The 13310-nt window shown below is 44.2% G+C and overlaps 2 protein-coding genes across 6 annotated transcripts; both read left to right on the top strand.

Moving 5' to 3' along the window:
- The first annotated feature begins 436 nt into the window (after positions 1-436).
- On the top strand, positions 437-3878 carry LOC120730398 (E3 ubiquitin-protein ligase MARCHF5-like). Of its 3 annotated transcripts, XM_040026792.1 has the most exons (8): positions 437-502; positions 1522-1591; positions 2001-2200; positions 2384-2514; positions 2582-2753; positions 3167-3333; positions 3445-3609; positions 3642-3878. In XM_040026792.1, the coding sequence occupies exons 2-7, from the start codon at positions 1554-1556 to the stop codon at positions 3586-3588; spliced, it is 852 nt and encodes a 283-aa protein (XP_039882726.1). In that variant the 5' UTR covers positions 437-502; positions 1522-1553; the 3' UTR covers positions 3589-3609; positions 3642-3878. The 3 variants fall into 3 exon arrangements, with proteins under 3 accessions (XP_039882726.1, XP_039882725.1, XP_039882724.1); XM_040026791.1 differs by having other exon boundaries at positions 437-459; positions 3445-3878; XM_040026790.1 differs by having other exon boundaries at positions 3445-3878.
- A 778-nt stretch (positions 3879-4656) lies between these two features.
- LOC120730395 (BTB/POZ domain-containing protein KCTD9-like) lies at positions 4657-12667 on the top strand. Of its 3 annotated transcripts, XM_040026788.1 has the most exons (12): positions 4659-4836; positions 4968-5089; positions 5401-5444; positions 5727-5820; positions 6192-6250; positions 6320-6448; positions 6522-6589; positions 6662-6757; positions 7026-7175; positions 8648-8753; positions 8856-8989; positions 10734-12667. In XM_040026788.1, exons 1-12 carry the CDS (start codon positions 4789-4791, stop codon positions 10848-10850), a joined length of 1167 nt encoding a protein of 388 aa, XP_039882722.1. In that variant the 5' UTR covers positions 4659-4788; the 3' UTR covers positions 10851-12667. The 3 variants fall into 3 exon arrangements, with proteins under 3 accessions (XP_039882721.1, XP_039882720.1, XP_039882722.1); XM_040026787.1 differs by having other exon boundaries at positions 4657-4836; positions 6192-6448; positions 8856-9015; XM_040026786.1 differs by having other exon boundaries at positions 4658-4836; positions 6192-6448.
- The last annotated feature ends 643 nt before the right edge of the window (positions 12668-13310 follow it).

The raw sequence follows: 13310 nt of genomic DNA, 5'->3' as shown, positions 1-13310 counted from the left end.
CGCTGTCAACGAGTGGCAGCGTTTCTGCTGGTCTGCTGGCAGATCACGGTTAACTATCAGATTAATTAAAGCGCTTTACTACACAGAGGTTTTTTAGCAGTGTTTTCTAACGATAATATCAGCTAAAAATTATTTTATTTAATCTACATTTACAAAGATTTACATTTTATTAGTCGGTAAAAAGGATGACAATATATTCACCGAAAGTGACAACATAAAAGATAAACACCTCATGTTGCTCTTAATAAAAAAAAAAAGTCCAGTAGTTGCACTAAAAGTCGACAAATGCAGCTTTAATTACGTTTTCCGGGTACCCTCAAGGCATTACCAGCGTCACGGGATCCAGCCAATCAGATAGCTAGAAAAAAGCCAAAGTGGGCGGGTCCACGGGGCCTGGGGAGTGATAAAAACACAGCTGACACTGGGCTCGAGCAGGTGGGAGCGGTACGCATTTCTCAGGTGAGTGGAGGGTTTACGGCAGTGGCACGAGCTGTTTTAACAGGTAAGCTTTGTAGAAGTGCTGTCTTGTGCCAGCGCGATATGTAGGTTAGTAGCTAAATTATAAAAACTCTTAAGTGTGTTTATGTTCCTAGAGAGTACAGGTTTAATGAAACAAAAGTGTGAAGGCTGCTTCCTGTGTGATATAGTCGTAACTTCCCGCCAGAGCTCTTTTTACAAAGTGAAGGTTGAATTCTGTAAACGGCTTTCAAACGAGTTTTGGAGAGTGGGGAGGAGGAGGCGTGATGCTGCTGGCTGGATGAGTGCTCACAGACAGTGGAGATGTGATTGAGCACAGGTGTGAGGTTCTGACGGACCTCACGGTTGGTGGTTCGGATCCCTGTCAGAAATCTGGGCACTCGTTGACCCACATCCTGCCATTAGCTTAGCCGCAGTCCGAGGCTAAGGGGCTTTGCGCTTTTATCTCACCCGCTGTCACTTTTTTAAACATCAGACATTTAATTTGAACGTACTTTCTCCGTGTCCAAATAAACGAAACGCATTCTCTGTGTCGGTACTCTTTTTGGGTTCATTGTATTTAATTTTCTAATGTACTGGCTACCACCTCACGCTGGCGTGTGTGTGTGTGTGTGTGTGTGTGTGTGCGTGTTTTAGACGCAGGTGTGGGTTTTGAACTCTGATTATTTGCAAACGTGTCACGCCCTGACACTGCCGTGTTTTTGGAGTTTGCCTGATCATCAGTTTTTGATTAGAGCTTGTTTTCACTCTGTGGTGCTTCTCTGATGGTTTCTTTGGAAGTGTTAAAGGTCTGTGTTATGCCTCCCCCCTTTACAGTTTAAAGAAGTTTACTCCAACCGATTACAATTAAGATGTAGGTTAAATGCATGTTAGCAGTTTTCTTGAGTATTTCTGTAGCATTGTCTGTTTCTCTCCTGCGTCATTAAAATGATGCCGAAGTTTAAATCTTTTGACAATCGCAGCTTCAAACTTTTTTAAATTTTTATTTTTTATTTTTTTATAATTTCCCTTATCTGTTTAACGATGCCACCTTTAACTCTCCAGACTGAGTGGAGCAGCCTGCTGTGGTTCAGACTATGCCTGGTAACATCATGGCTCTGCAGCCATCTGAGAAGTAAGATTTATCCTCAGAATGACCTTTAATTCCACAAAGCTGAAAGAAGTTAAAAATGAGCTCTTTCACTTATGTGTATACAGATGTTCCAGTAACTTTATCTTTCAGTTGTTGCAATTATTAAGATGCTGATTGTAATTCTAAATTTTAATAAATTTTGTTTTCCTTGAGAATTGTTATGAAGACATTTTTGTAAAATTTTAACTTTTTCTAATTTTATTTTTGTGCTGCTGCTCGGCTCATTTTCAGGCTGAACTCTTTCATGTGTGTGGTGACTGGGTAATTTAGGGGCTATACTGCCGTCTTGTGTACAAGTCGTGCAGCTGCAGTGCGGCCTTGTGTGTTTTAACACCTTTTAACTGTTTCATGAGCGAACTTGAAGCTGAGGTTCATTCATGTCTCATTTCAGGCACTGCTGGGTGTGTTTTGCCACGGAGCAGGATGACCCCGGTGCTGAGTGGCTGAGTCCCTGCAGGTGCAGAGGAAGCACTAAGTGGGTGCACCTGACCTGCTTGCAGTACTGGCTGGACACTAGACTGAGAGTGAGCCAGCAGCCAATCAGATGTCAGCTGTGTGAGGTGGCATACTCTGTCATCTTCCCACAGATGGGTGAGTGTCAACTTATTCAGGGTCATATCATAGGTCCTCAGAGGTGTGGTGGCGCTCTCTACTACCCCTTCAGGCAAAGGGAGAAACTGAACACGGTGTTTAACAGGTGTAGGAAGGGTGGTGTGTCCTGTCAGTGGAGAATGCGTAGTGGGTTAACGTTGATCCTGGGTTGTGTCTCCTCAGGCCCACTGATGGACTTTCTGCGAGTGGTGGACAGAACGTTGACAGCCATCGGTCCATATGGGACCCTTGGGTTGCTGGTTGGGACGGCGTACTGGACAGCTCTGAGCTACGGCGCTGTGACAGTCGTGCAGGTACACAGAGGGAACGTCTTGTAAGGGCATCACATTGGCAGAGTCCTCAACACCTCGTGTTCTGCAGGTTATGGGACGGGCAAATGGTATGATGGCTATACGGGGAGCAAGGCCTGTGCTCCTGCTCTCCGGCCTGCCCGCCATCCCTGTACTGCTCATTCTTGGGAAGACCGTCCGCTGGAATGACTGCGTCTTGAAGCTGTGGCAGAAATGCTGCTACGAACCAAAGCTGCCGTCAGGTACATTCACACCCGGAATATGTCGCAGTGCAGATGCATGAGCAGTTTCACTTAAAGTTAAATGTTTTAAGACCTTTTATATTCTTTCAGGTGTGCTGATTAACTCATGAATTTATATTCTTTATGGTATAAAATTTCCTCGTTATTCACTGCTTATAAATAAAACAGAATTCTAAGTTGTGCCATATTTGCTGCCACAGGACAAATGACCTTGTAAAGTCCGTCAAGGTTTGCTGTAAATGGCAGGTGCAGTACTGCAGGCAGTCAGAGGGGGGTGCTGTGCTGATGTTCCTGTCCTAGTTTAGACATCTGTCGCTGCAACGTCAGTGTTACTGTTTGACTCTGCTCACTATCATGAGGCATTGCTCTGTCAGAGCTTGTTGTTTAAAGGAGAGTCTGCCCCTCCCCCACAGATAATCAGCAGTACCTGCCCCCCATTCCCGTGGATGAGCCCAGAGGGAAGCGTCAGTTCCTGACCTCCAGGATGCTTTGTGGCGCACTCATGTTTCCCTCCATTGCTGTTCTAACTGGGCGGCTACTGTTCCCGTCTGTGACCTCTCACCTGCAGCGCGTTTTGCTGGTGAATGTACTCTGACCTCTGGAGAATGATGTGCTCTGTAACACGCTTTGAGATTATTGGTTGGCTAAGAAGCCGGTGGTACTGACTGGTTTACTGGTGTGTGCTCCACAGGGTGGCAGTGCTTACGTGCTGCTCAAAGGTGTGCTGAAGGTGTACTTCACAAAGCAGCTGTTCATCATGCACGCCGGCAGGCGCATCCTCAACTATGGTGACGTTCAGAGAGCAGAGCGCCACAGGGATGGCAGTGGCAATTAGAGGCGGAGATGATGGTGCAGAATTGTTTTTAACTAAATCCTGGAGGAGTTTAAACTGTTTTTACCAGACAGTGTGAACACTGATACTGCATCTTGCCTCACTCTGGTCAAATGATCTGCAAGAAGACCTAAAGCTGAACCTGCTCACACCGTTATGGAACCCAGTGGGTCAGAACCAGACTGTAACTGGACTATGGTGTTTCTGGTGTATTTTAACTAGCGGATTGCTCTGATTGCAGTCTGTCAACAGCTCCATATGGATTGTTTTTAATAAAGATTTTCTTTAAATCAGGCATGTCTGTCGTCTTTATTCACAGCCTTTGATTTATTATTATTTATACAGTTATAATGAAAACCTCCACTCAGTAATATTACATCACATACAACTCTAAAGAGCTTGTGTGCTTCAAATTGACCCTTTCAAAACTTTAACGTGACACTTGAAAGCACTGTTCGGGGGGAGGGGGCTCGCAGCCTACCTGAGGGTTGTGGCTGACAACACCATCCCTCTATGGCCTCAGTGACCCATCTTCTGATTTCACTGAGCTCAGATCTCAAACATGATGGGGCGTAAGCTGCACTCAGGTGGCCTCAGTCACATTTTTACTGTTGGCATGGAGGCAGCTGACACACATGCAGCAGCTGTATGACGATGTCATAATGATGTAATGTCAACCAGTTTCCAGCAGCATTCTGAAGAATTAAACTTGCTCAGAAGTTCAAACCAGTATCAGCGAAGTGTCTGAGGGGTGTTGCTTTTACTTTTAAATTGTGTAGGTCTGCATTGCTTTTATTTTAATCATTTGATACATTTCTAACTTTGTTTTATTGCTTTTTGTGTTCAGTTATTTGCTTCACTTTTTTCTATTTGATTCTAAATATAAATTCTGTTACTTTTAATTTGTTAGTTGGATACATTTTTTCTTTTCTTTTTTTTTCTTTTTTTTCTTTTTTTTTAAATCTTTAAGATAAAATATACTTTAATTGTCCCTCAATCCGTGGGTTTCTTTACGGAAACTCACGGGCCCCGCCCCCTCTGTTCACTGATTGGCTGTCGGTCTCCAGTCTGGCCCGCTGATTGGCTCGCTGGGTGTCTGAGCGGATTGTGGAAGAGGAAAGGGAGAGCGCTTGTTGCTGTGGCCGAAGGAGCTCCTTTCCCGGGCAGAAGCGGGAGCGGCCGGTTCGGCTGAAGCTGTTCGCTATGAGGAGAGTCACGCTGTTCGTTAACGGCACGTACACGAACGGAAAGGTAAGCTATAACGGTGAGGCGGGAGTCGGTGTGCTGGCGGGGACAAAAATGGCCTGTTCCCGCTCCAGCACGCCCCCGGATCTCTCGGCGGGCGGAAGCGGTAACGGTGCGTTTTGTCCGCGAGCGCGCAGGTGGTGGCCGTGTACGGATCGCTGGAGGACCTGCTGTGTGTGGCCGGCTCCAAGCTGGGCATTCGAGCCTCCAATGTGTACAACGGGAACGGCGGTCTCATCGACGACATCGCGCTGATCAGGTGAGGGGCCTGTGCAGGTGTAACAGTGAATCCACGGAACTGCAGAGGCGTTCAAGGTGTTTCCACCTGTGAGCGGTGAAATGTTGCTGTGGAGGGCAAAAAGTGACGCAAGTGACAATAAAAACCGGGCACATAGATATAATCCCTTTTTAATTTTAGATCATTTTAATGAGTCCACACTTTTGTTTATTTATACCTTATTTTTCTATGTTTATTTAATATGCAAGTATATGCCTGCCTTTTTTGTGTGTTTGTTTGTTTGTTTTGAGACAGCCCGACCATCACTGTGTTTCCTATGTTTGTGTGTGCAGAGACGATGACGTGCTCTACGTTTCTGAGGGAGACTCATTTGAAGGTGAGTGTGATGACCTGCAGCCCAGGGGTCAGAGGTGTGCTGCTGGGGTGTTTTTGACTGAGCTCAGAGTGTGCAGAAGTTCCTGCACATGCTCTGAACTTGTTTTGTTTTGGGGGTTTTTTTTTCTTTTCTTTTCTACTCTGACATCCAAATGATGTCCCTAATCTGACACATAAGCCCCACCCACCTTTTGTGCAGACTTCCTGTTGGTGTCTGCTGGTAAAAGAGCTGATTGGACTCATGTTTATTGCACTAATGCTACCTGTGCGCTCACCTGTCCAGATCCTCAGGATGACCCCAGAGGCCCTGATAAGGATCAGACTCACACTGATTGGCTGACTCTCAACGTCGGTGGACGCTGCTTTACGACGACGCGGTAAGCGTAACCGTCGTCACGGCAGGTTTTACACTGATTTAAATCGGCTGTTTTTGTTTTCGTGATGACCTTAATAATCAGTCTTTAATGACGCTCAGCTGTCAAAGTCAAAATCTTTAAAAGTGGAGTTGGAGGTGCTGTAATGTGCAGAGTGACATGCTGGGGCCGCTGTTGTTCCACAACGACGCAGAATATCCAGATTATTCTGTCACTCACCTGAAGGCTGCTGATGGTGATCAGAGGCTGCTGATCAGCTTGTCCTGAGCTTTATTACAAATTTCATGATTTTGTTTCTGTGAAGCTGAACCTCCCTGACGTGGAGGGTTAAAGGTCATTGTTAATCTGCATCTTGTGTGTGTTTGCTTGCTCAGGAGCACGTTAGTCAGTAAGGAGCCGGAGAGTATGCTGGCCCACATGTTCAGAGAGAAAGGTGAGCACAGCTTCACTTCAGCAGGAAGTGGTGCATGTGCAGCGTGCTTTAATCATGCGCACGTTTCAGACGTGTGGGCGAACAAGCGTGACCGCCAGGGCGCATACCTGATCGACCGCAGCCCGGACTACTTTGAGCCCATCCTGAACTACCTGCGGCATGGACAGCTCATCATCAACGAGGGGATCAACCCCCTCGGTATGCCACATAAATTCACAGCACCCGTTCAGCCCACAGACACAGCCTGCTAACAGTGTTCTTACCTGTGCAGGTGTGCTGGAGGAAGCCCGCTTCTTTGGGATCGAGCAGCTTGCCGAACAGCTGGAGGCCCTTATAAAGGTGTGTGTGTGTGTGTGTGTGTGTGTGTGTGCGCGTGTGCGTACTCTGCTTTGATTGGTATTTTGTGTTCAGTCCTCTCAGCCTCCTGACGATCACTCACCTTTGACCCGGAAAGAGTTCATCAGGTTCCTGTTGGCCACGACCACAAAGTCCGAGCTGCGCTGTCAGGTGAGCACTGTGTGTCTGTGTACCTGGTTGTCATGGTAACAACAGCATTAGCTGAGATTAACCCCTGGGAACCAAACAGTCCCTCTGTGAATCGGCCATCCTGTGTTTGGTCGAGTTAACACTCCCTACCTGCTGGTTACCCACAGCAGCTACCTGACAGGTGAGGGGGCGTGATCACCTGTGCTCAGATTATCTTGGCTTGGTCAGGCATTTGAAGACACCACAGGTAACTTGAGTAACAGTGGGCGCTCTGTGGGTTTTGTTTCAGGGTCTGAACTTTACCGGTGCCGACCTTTCTCGTCTGGACCTGCGTTACATTAACTTTAAGATGGCCAACCTGAGAGGAGCCAACCTGACCCACGCTAACCTGAGCGGGGCCAACCTGGAGCGAGCCGACCTGTCCGCGGCCTGCCTTGATGTGAGTCGCCGCCCACCATCACCTAATTGTCGTGTACAATAACTCTGAGTAGGGCTGCTCAATTAATCGAATTTTAATCACGATTACGATCTGGGCTTTCAACGATCATTAAAAATGACTGAGCCGATTATTAGCCCCTCCCTCATTTATCCGCGACACCTTAAAGGCCGGTCCGTGAAAATATTGTCGGGCATAAACCGGTCCGTGGCGCAAAAAAGGTTGGAGACCGCTGATTAAGAGGACCCGAGGGAAGCTCGGAAAGCTAAGCAGAAGTTATTTGGAGAGTGACTGCCGTTGGTTGAAAAGAGAGTTTAAAAAAAAAAAAAAAAACTTCAGTGGTGTTGCACACTATTTTATATTATTTTTTTAAAGTCATTGTTAACCCTTTAAAGCCGGTCAGAGCAGCACGCTCCGTTTTGCGTAACTATTTTTAAATCCCTGTAGAACCTGAACCGTGTAAGCTAGCGCAATAATTTGTTTTGCATATGAAACCGCAGGAGTTGTACTTACATCTTATGCCATCAGCTTGTCCTCGGTCACGGTTTCGTTCCACATATAGCTTTGCAAAAATTGCATAAAAAGCGCTTGCAGGAGCAAAAACATAATATTCCAGAAACACGCTTTGCCGTTCCTATCAGCTGTTCGTAACACTTCCCACAGTGAAATGATGCACATGCTGTTTTCTTTGCAAATTTGCATCATAGGATTGTTTTTTGTTTTTCCTGCAGTATATAAAAATTGGTGTATCTCCAAAATAAAACTATGAAGACACTCAAAATAAATTTCCTGTGGTGGGAAACTATTTTTTGCAACTTTATTGTATTTAAAGTTTTGAGGGATAAACCTCTTAAATTTCTCCAAGTAGAAATATATGTAAAAAAAAACAAAAGCGATTTTCAATTTTTTTTGTAGTTTATTGCACTTTTTTGCAACTTATGTAATTACTATGGACTTAATGCATACATATTATTAAAATATGGGCTATAACAGTTGTATTGATGTATAGCAACTTGAAATGCTCCCACAAATGGCACTACAGCATATAAAAAAAATAAATAATATAAGCTCTGGTGGACTTGGTTCTATAGTAGGTCTTAAAGGGTTAAATAAATATCGTCAAATAATCGTGATCTCAATTTCAGTGAAAATAATCGTGATTATCATTTTTGCCATAATCGAGCAGCCCTAACTCTGAGCCCTCAAAGTTTCAACAGCCCAGGAGATCTCCACAGCTCTGTTAGAAACTGAACCCAGATCAGTTTAATTTTCACAATCTGATGATTCAACCTGGTGTCTGAGCACCTGGGTGATCATCTGTCACAGTCTGAATGACCTGCAGCACTTTGACTTTGACACTTGTTTCTGATCACTCTTCTGGGTTCAGGTTCAGATCGGCAGGTGGGACAGGTGTCTGCTGTATCTGGCTTTGATTCCTCTGTGTCAGAATCGTGTGTGTGTGTGTGTGTGTGCAGGGCGCCAACCTGCAGGGCGTGAAGATGCTGTGCACCAATGCTGAAGGAGCGTCGTTGCGAGGCTGCAACTTTGAGGATCCTGCAGGAGTCAAGGCCAACCTGGAGGGTGAAGCAGCCAATCACAAACCATCTATAGATAAACGCACAGACACTGGTTGTCGTGGAGAGAGAGATATATTTATATTTTTGTGTGTGTGTGTTGGGTCAGGGGCCAACCTGAAGGGTGTGGACATGGAGGGAAGTCAGATGACGGGCATCAACCTGAGAGTCGCCACGCTGAAGAATGCCAAATTGAAGAACTGTAACCTGCGGGGGGCGACTCTGGCTGGGACTGACCTCGAGGTCCGTACAGACATGCACACTCACACGTGAGGCTGGAGTTCAAAACAGATCTGACCTGTGTGTCCTGTTCACATTGATGAGCTTGATAAATGTCTCGCTTCCTAAACACATCACACTGTGCAAGTGCCTGTGCCACGCTGAATCAGATGTATTTCCTGTGCGGGAAGACTGACTGAGCCATGGACTCGTGCTCGGTCCAAATGCTAAAGATGTGATTTAATCTGACCTGTAACATTAAAAAGCTGATGACACAGCTTCAGTCAGACATGATCACTTCCATTCTCTTCTAATGATCCCACTGAGGGTTGCGGGGGGAGCCTATCCCAGCTGTCTTGGAGAGAGAGGCAGGGTATGCCCTGGACAGGTTGCCAGTCTAACACAGAGAGACAGACAACCATTCACATCTATGGGCAATTTATAATCACCAGTTAAATAGAGCTGGGCAATATAAGATTTTTTCATATCATGATATGTTTTTTTCATTTCAGGCGATAACGATATATATCACGATATAAGCCAAATAACTATATTTGTAAGATTTAAATGTGCCGTTGCTCACAAGTAAAATGTGAAATAATCAGCAGCTTGTTTTGATTTAAATATTTATTTCCCATAATAAGTTCAACAGGGTAGATGTACTTAAGGAACATGAGACTTTTTCAGATAAATAAAGGCAAATATTGCAAACTACACAAAAGGCAGCCGCTAAAGCGTTTAAGTTTCAAAATAGAACAAACGAAACAGACTACTAAATTGTCAATTCAACTTAGAAACAAAATATTAATTCTAAAAACAAATCTTAGTTTGTTTTACAGAAGAACAGACAAAATTGACTAACTTTTGTCAATATCAAATAAACTGAGAACTAAAAGGAAATTCTCAATCTCTCCTTGTTGTATAGCTTAGCTTTTCAAACAGTTTTAACAGTTACTTTAGTCTGACAAAAGCCGAATGATGAATTAGCGCTTCCAGTCAGAGATTGAGCATGCACCGCTTTATTGTATTTTCCAGACTTGCTTTCGGCACAATTTACAGTGCGCGCTACTGTTTTTTGTTTTTTTGTTTTTATTTTTGTTTTTGTTTTTTTTCAGACTTGAAATAGCCGAAATACCTTCACACTACAGAACTTCTATGGCTCTTCCGTTCGACAATCTCTCCGGCATTGGAACCATCATCTGTTTTCTCTTCGGTAACCTTCGGTCACGCTCGGTTGATTTTTCTCTAGTCGGCACACTCATTTCCTCCGTTACCCGGGCGGTACGGCAGCTGGCTGCTTCCCAAACAAATACACATGTGCGGCTTGGCACTTGTCCTGTACGTAACAAGTCACGTGACGTGACGCTGCGGCTGTGATTGGTTCGGCTCTGCGCCAGTTTATTTGGATTGGCCTTTTTTTTTTCTTTTCTTTTTTTTTTTTAAAAGAGGACAAGAGCGGTGAGGTCTATCGCAATAGTTCAATTTTTCTATCGAGAAAAAGTTATTTCGCGTTACATATCATTATCGTTCTATCGCCCAGCTCTACAGTTAACCTAACCCCACTAACTGCACACCGTTGGACTGTGGGAGGAAGCCGGAGTACCTGGAGAGAAGCATGACTAATATAATTTAATTGGCTCCATTTATTCAACTTAAGAAATCTTCAGGAGGAGGTGGAGACACAAACGCATAAAAACCTCAATGAGCTCCAGAAATGCACGGGCTGTCCGTGATGCTTTCAGGTTCATTTTCTCTCTTGTTCCTGCAGAACTGCGACCTGTCCGGCTGCGACCTTCAGGAGGCAAACCTGCGGGGCTCCAACGTGAAGGGTGCCATCTTTGAGGAGATGCTTACGCCTCTACACATGTCTCAGAGCGTGCGGTGAACCCGTTTTCCATAACCATGTACACTCACAGTGCCACACCGACCATTGAATGCCAAACTTTTTTTTTTTTTTTTTCCTGCTCTCGACCCAAAAAAGTGGGTGAGCCACAAAATTAAAACCTGCTGTTCCTACTCTGAAGCTTCATCACAGGCGGTGGCTCCTCTTCGTTCTGCTTTAACCTCTTTAAACCCAGTTTGGGCTCTTTGTTCTCTTAGCTGCTGCTGAGCAGTTTGATGTTGTTGTGGGAAACTGCTGCCACCAGGGGCGTGCCATGCTTGGCTTACTGTGATGCTTGGGCGAGTGGACCGTGTCAGAAACGTCCACCTGAACACCAGGACCCGTTGGATCCCAGTGAGATGTTCGGTGTCTTGCAGAGGCTTTAATGTTGTGGCTGCTCATAACGTCAGCTTTATTTCAGCATTTTCAGACACGTCTGAAGTTCTGATGCTTGCAGTATTTCTTAATTTTATTTATTTATTTTTTGTAAATGTAACGCAGGTTTGTGGTTGAGGATTGTGTATATAGTATATTTTAAAGGGGACCTATTCTTTGCATCACTGACAGTTCATAAAAAAAACCTTCATCACAAACTAGGCCTCAGTGCAGCTCCTGAGCTCTTTGATGTTCCTCAAGGATCTACTCTTGGTCTTCTTATTTTTCATTATACCTGCTTCCTTTTAGGACTTATGTTTAGAAAGCATAAAAAATTTTCTCGTTGTTATGGAGCTGTTTTATTTAGCATGACCAAAAACTCCCAGCAGTCACTTTAATGCTCTGTAAAAGGATAAAAAAACAGGATGTCTATAAGCTTTTTAACCCCTCAGCTGTAGAAGGCTGAAGTATTTTTAGTCTGATGATCAGGAGTGTCAAAGGGAACCACAGCAATCCAGTCAGTGATAGATGAAGAATTAAGTTTAAAGCAGGTCCACAGAAAAACGGAGGATCAACCTGTGAACTAATTTTTCTGTAGCTTTACAGCTATTAAAGTTTTCTCTGGTTTAAGGCCAGCTTGTGGTGGAAACTTTGAAGCATGTTGTTTTCCATTAAAATCTCAGGCCTTCGTCATCTGAATTATTTTAGGATGAACTTTTGTAGGTTTGTAGGGTATTTCTTTTAGTGTGTAGGCTTAGTTCACACCACAAACCTTTAATCCATGCTTCTCCTTTGACCTCACTGCTAAGAAGTGACTTAATGTTATTAGATCATCTTTTTTGTTGTAGTCTTTTTTTTTTTTTTCTTTTTTTTTTTAGCTTCCCCCACTTTAAGCCAACTTTAATCTGATTGGCTGCCCCTCCCTACCAGAACAGTGGTGGGTGGTGCTTCTGTGTCCCCTCTCTGTGACATACAGAGTGATTCGATCAGCACATTATCAGAAACTTAGATTTAACATGAAATTCTGCTCTGGAACAGGAAATGATGCACGGCAGGAAGTGAGGAAGAGCAGAGCAGGTCCTCTTTAAAATCAGTGAGCATTTCCCTGTATCATGTAGATGCAAACAGAATTTCATGTCAAAGAGTTTCATGGAAGAAAAATGAGGATGAGTGAGAAGTCAATCCTGCTCACCCCCTTCAGTGTGGAGCTGGGACCAGCTTTACCTCCCTCATGTCACCTCTGAGCAGCTGATTTCCCCTCGGCGTGGGAGGTGCAGCAGGCTGAAATAAACTGGAATGAGCCTTTAATAAGAAGCAGAAACAGGTGTTGTTGTAATAAAACATAAACGTCAGTGTTTCTGAGATTTTAGTGACTGTTAGGAGTGAGGCAGGGTGTCTCCTCTGCTCTTCATTCTGTTTAATAAATCTGTTGTTTCTTAATTTTATCACCCTGTGTGTTTATTGGACCAGAACTGAAATGTCCGAATTGGATGTTTCTATCTGCATGAACCAAATCAGTGATTACAGGTTCCTGTTTTCTTATTTCAGTTTATTCTTATTTTCTTTGGTTTTTCTTTAACTTTGATGTTAGTAGTTTTTTCTCAGAAAGGTTGCACCTTAATGCCGTTGGCAGAGTCTGAAAGCATGGAGGATAAATCTCAGACCTGTCTGATGCTCGTGCCTCACCAGTGTGCCATCTGACATCGATGAGCACATTCAGGATTCACACGTACAAAAGAACCCCACACGATTTAAATGACTCTTCATTTTCTCCCTGAATGGATGCAGGATGTAATCTGCTCTATTTGCTAGCAGTCTCGTGTCTGCAGTTATTATTTTCACATGGCAGACATGGTAAGAGCTGGAGCTGATTTCATTTTTCATTAGGTTGGCTAAGCATTTGACCATTGTTTCAAAGTTCACCTTGAAAAAAGTTCCAAGAAACCACACTGAGTAATATATCATATGAAAGGACACTGAGAGAGCTGAACAGCACGCCTTTTTTTTTTTTTTTTTTTTTTTTAAATTTTACAGCTTATAGGAACCAAAGATTTCAGCCAATGTGCTCCTGTCATACGTGTACAGATA

This window comes from Simochromis diagramma, unplaced genomic scaffold, assembly GCF_900408965.1.
Source record: "Simochromis diagramma unplaced genomic scaffold, fSimDia1.1 OVJJ01000293.1, whole genome shotgun sequence".
Classification (NCBI taxonomy): Eukaryota; Metazoa; Chordata; class Actinopteri; order Cichliformes; family Cichlidae; genus Simochromis; species Simochromis diagramma.
The sequence above is the reverse complement of the archived record's forward strand: the minus strand, read 5'-3'. Positions and strand labels throughout refer to the sequence as shown.

Bases quoted from the DNA above. Each gene is read 5' to 3' on its own strand.
- LOC120730395 (XM_040026786.1), top strand. From the start codon at position 4,789: ATGAGGAGAGTCACGCTGTTCGTTAACGGCACGTACACGAACGGAAAG. The intron at 5,090-5,400 runs GTGAGGGGCCTG...TTGTGTGTGCAG, and splicing joins GACGACATCGCGCTGATCAG to AGACGATGACGTGCTCTACG. The intron at 8,990-10,733 runs GTCCGTACAGAC...TTGTTCCTGCAG, and splicing joins TGGCTGGGACTGACCTCGAG to AACTGCGACCTGTCCGGCTG.
- LOC120730398 (XM_040026791.1), top strand. From the start codon at position 1,554: ATGCCTGGTAACATCATGGCTCTGCAGCCATCTGAGAA. The intron at 1,592-2,000 runs GTAAGATTTATC...GTCTCATTTCAG, and splicing joins GCTCTGCAGCCATCTGAGAA to GCACTGCTGGGTGTGTTTTG. The intron at 2,515-2,581 runs GTACACAGAGGG...CGTGTTCTGCAG, and splicing joins GCGCTGTGACAGTCGTGCAG to GTTATGGGACGGGCAAATGG.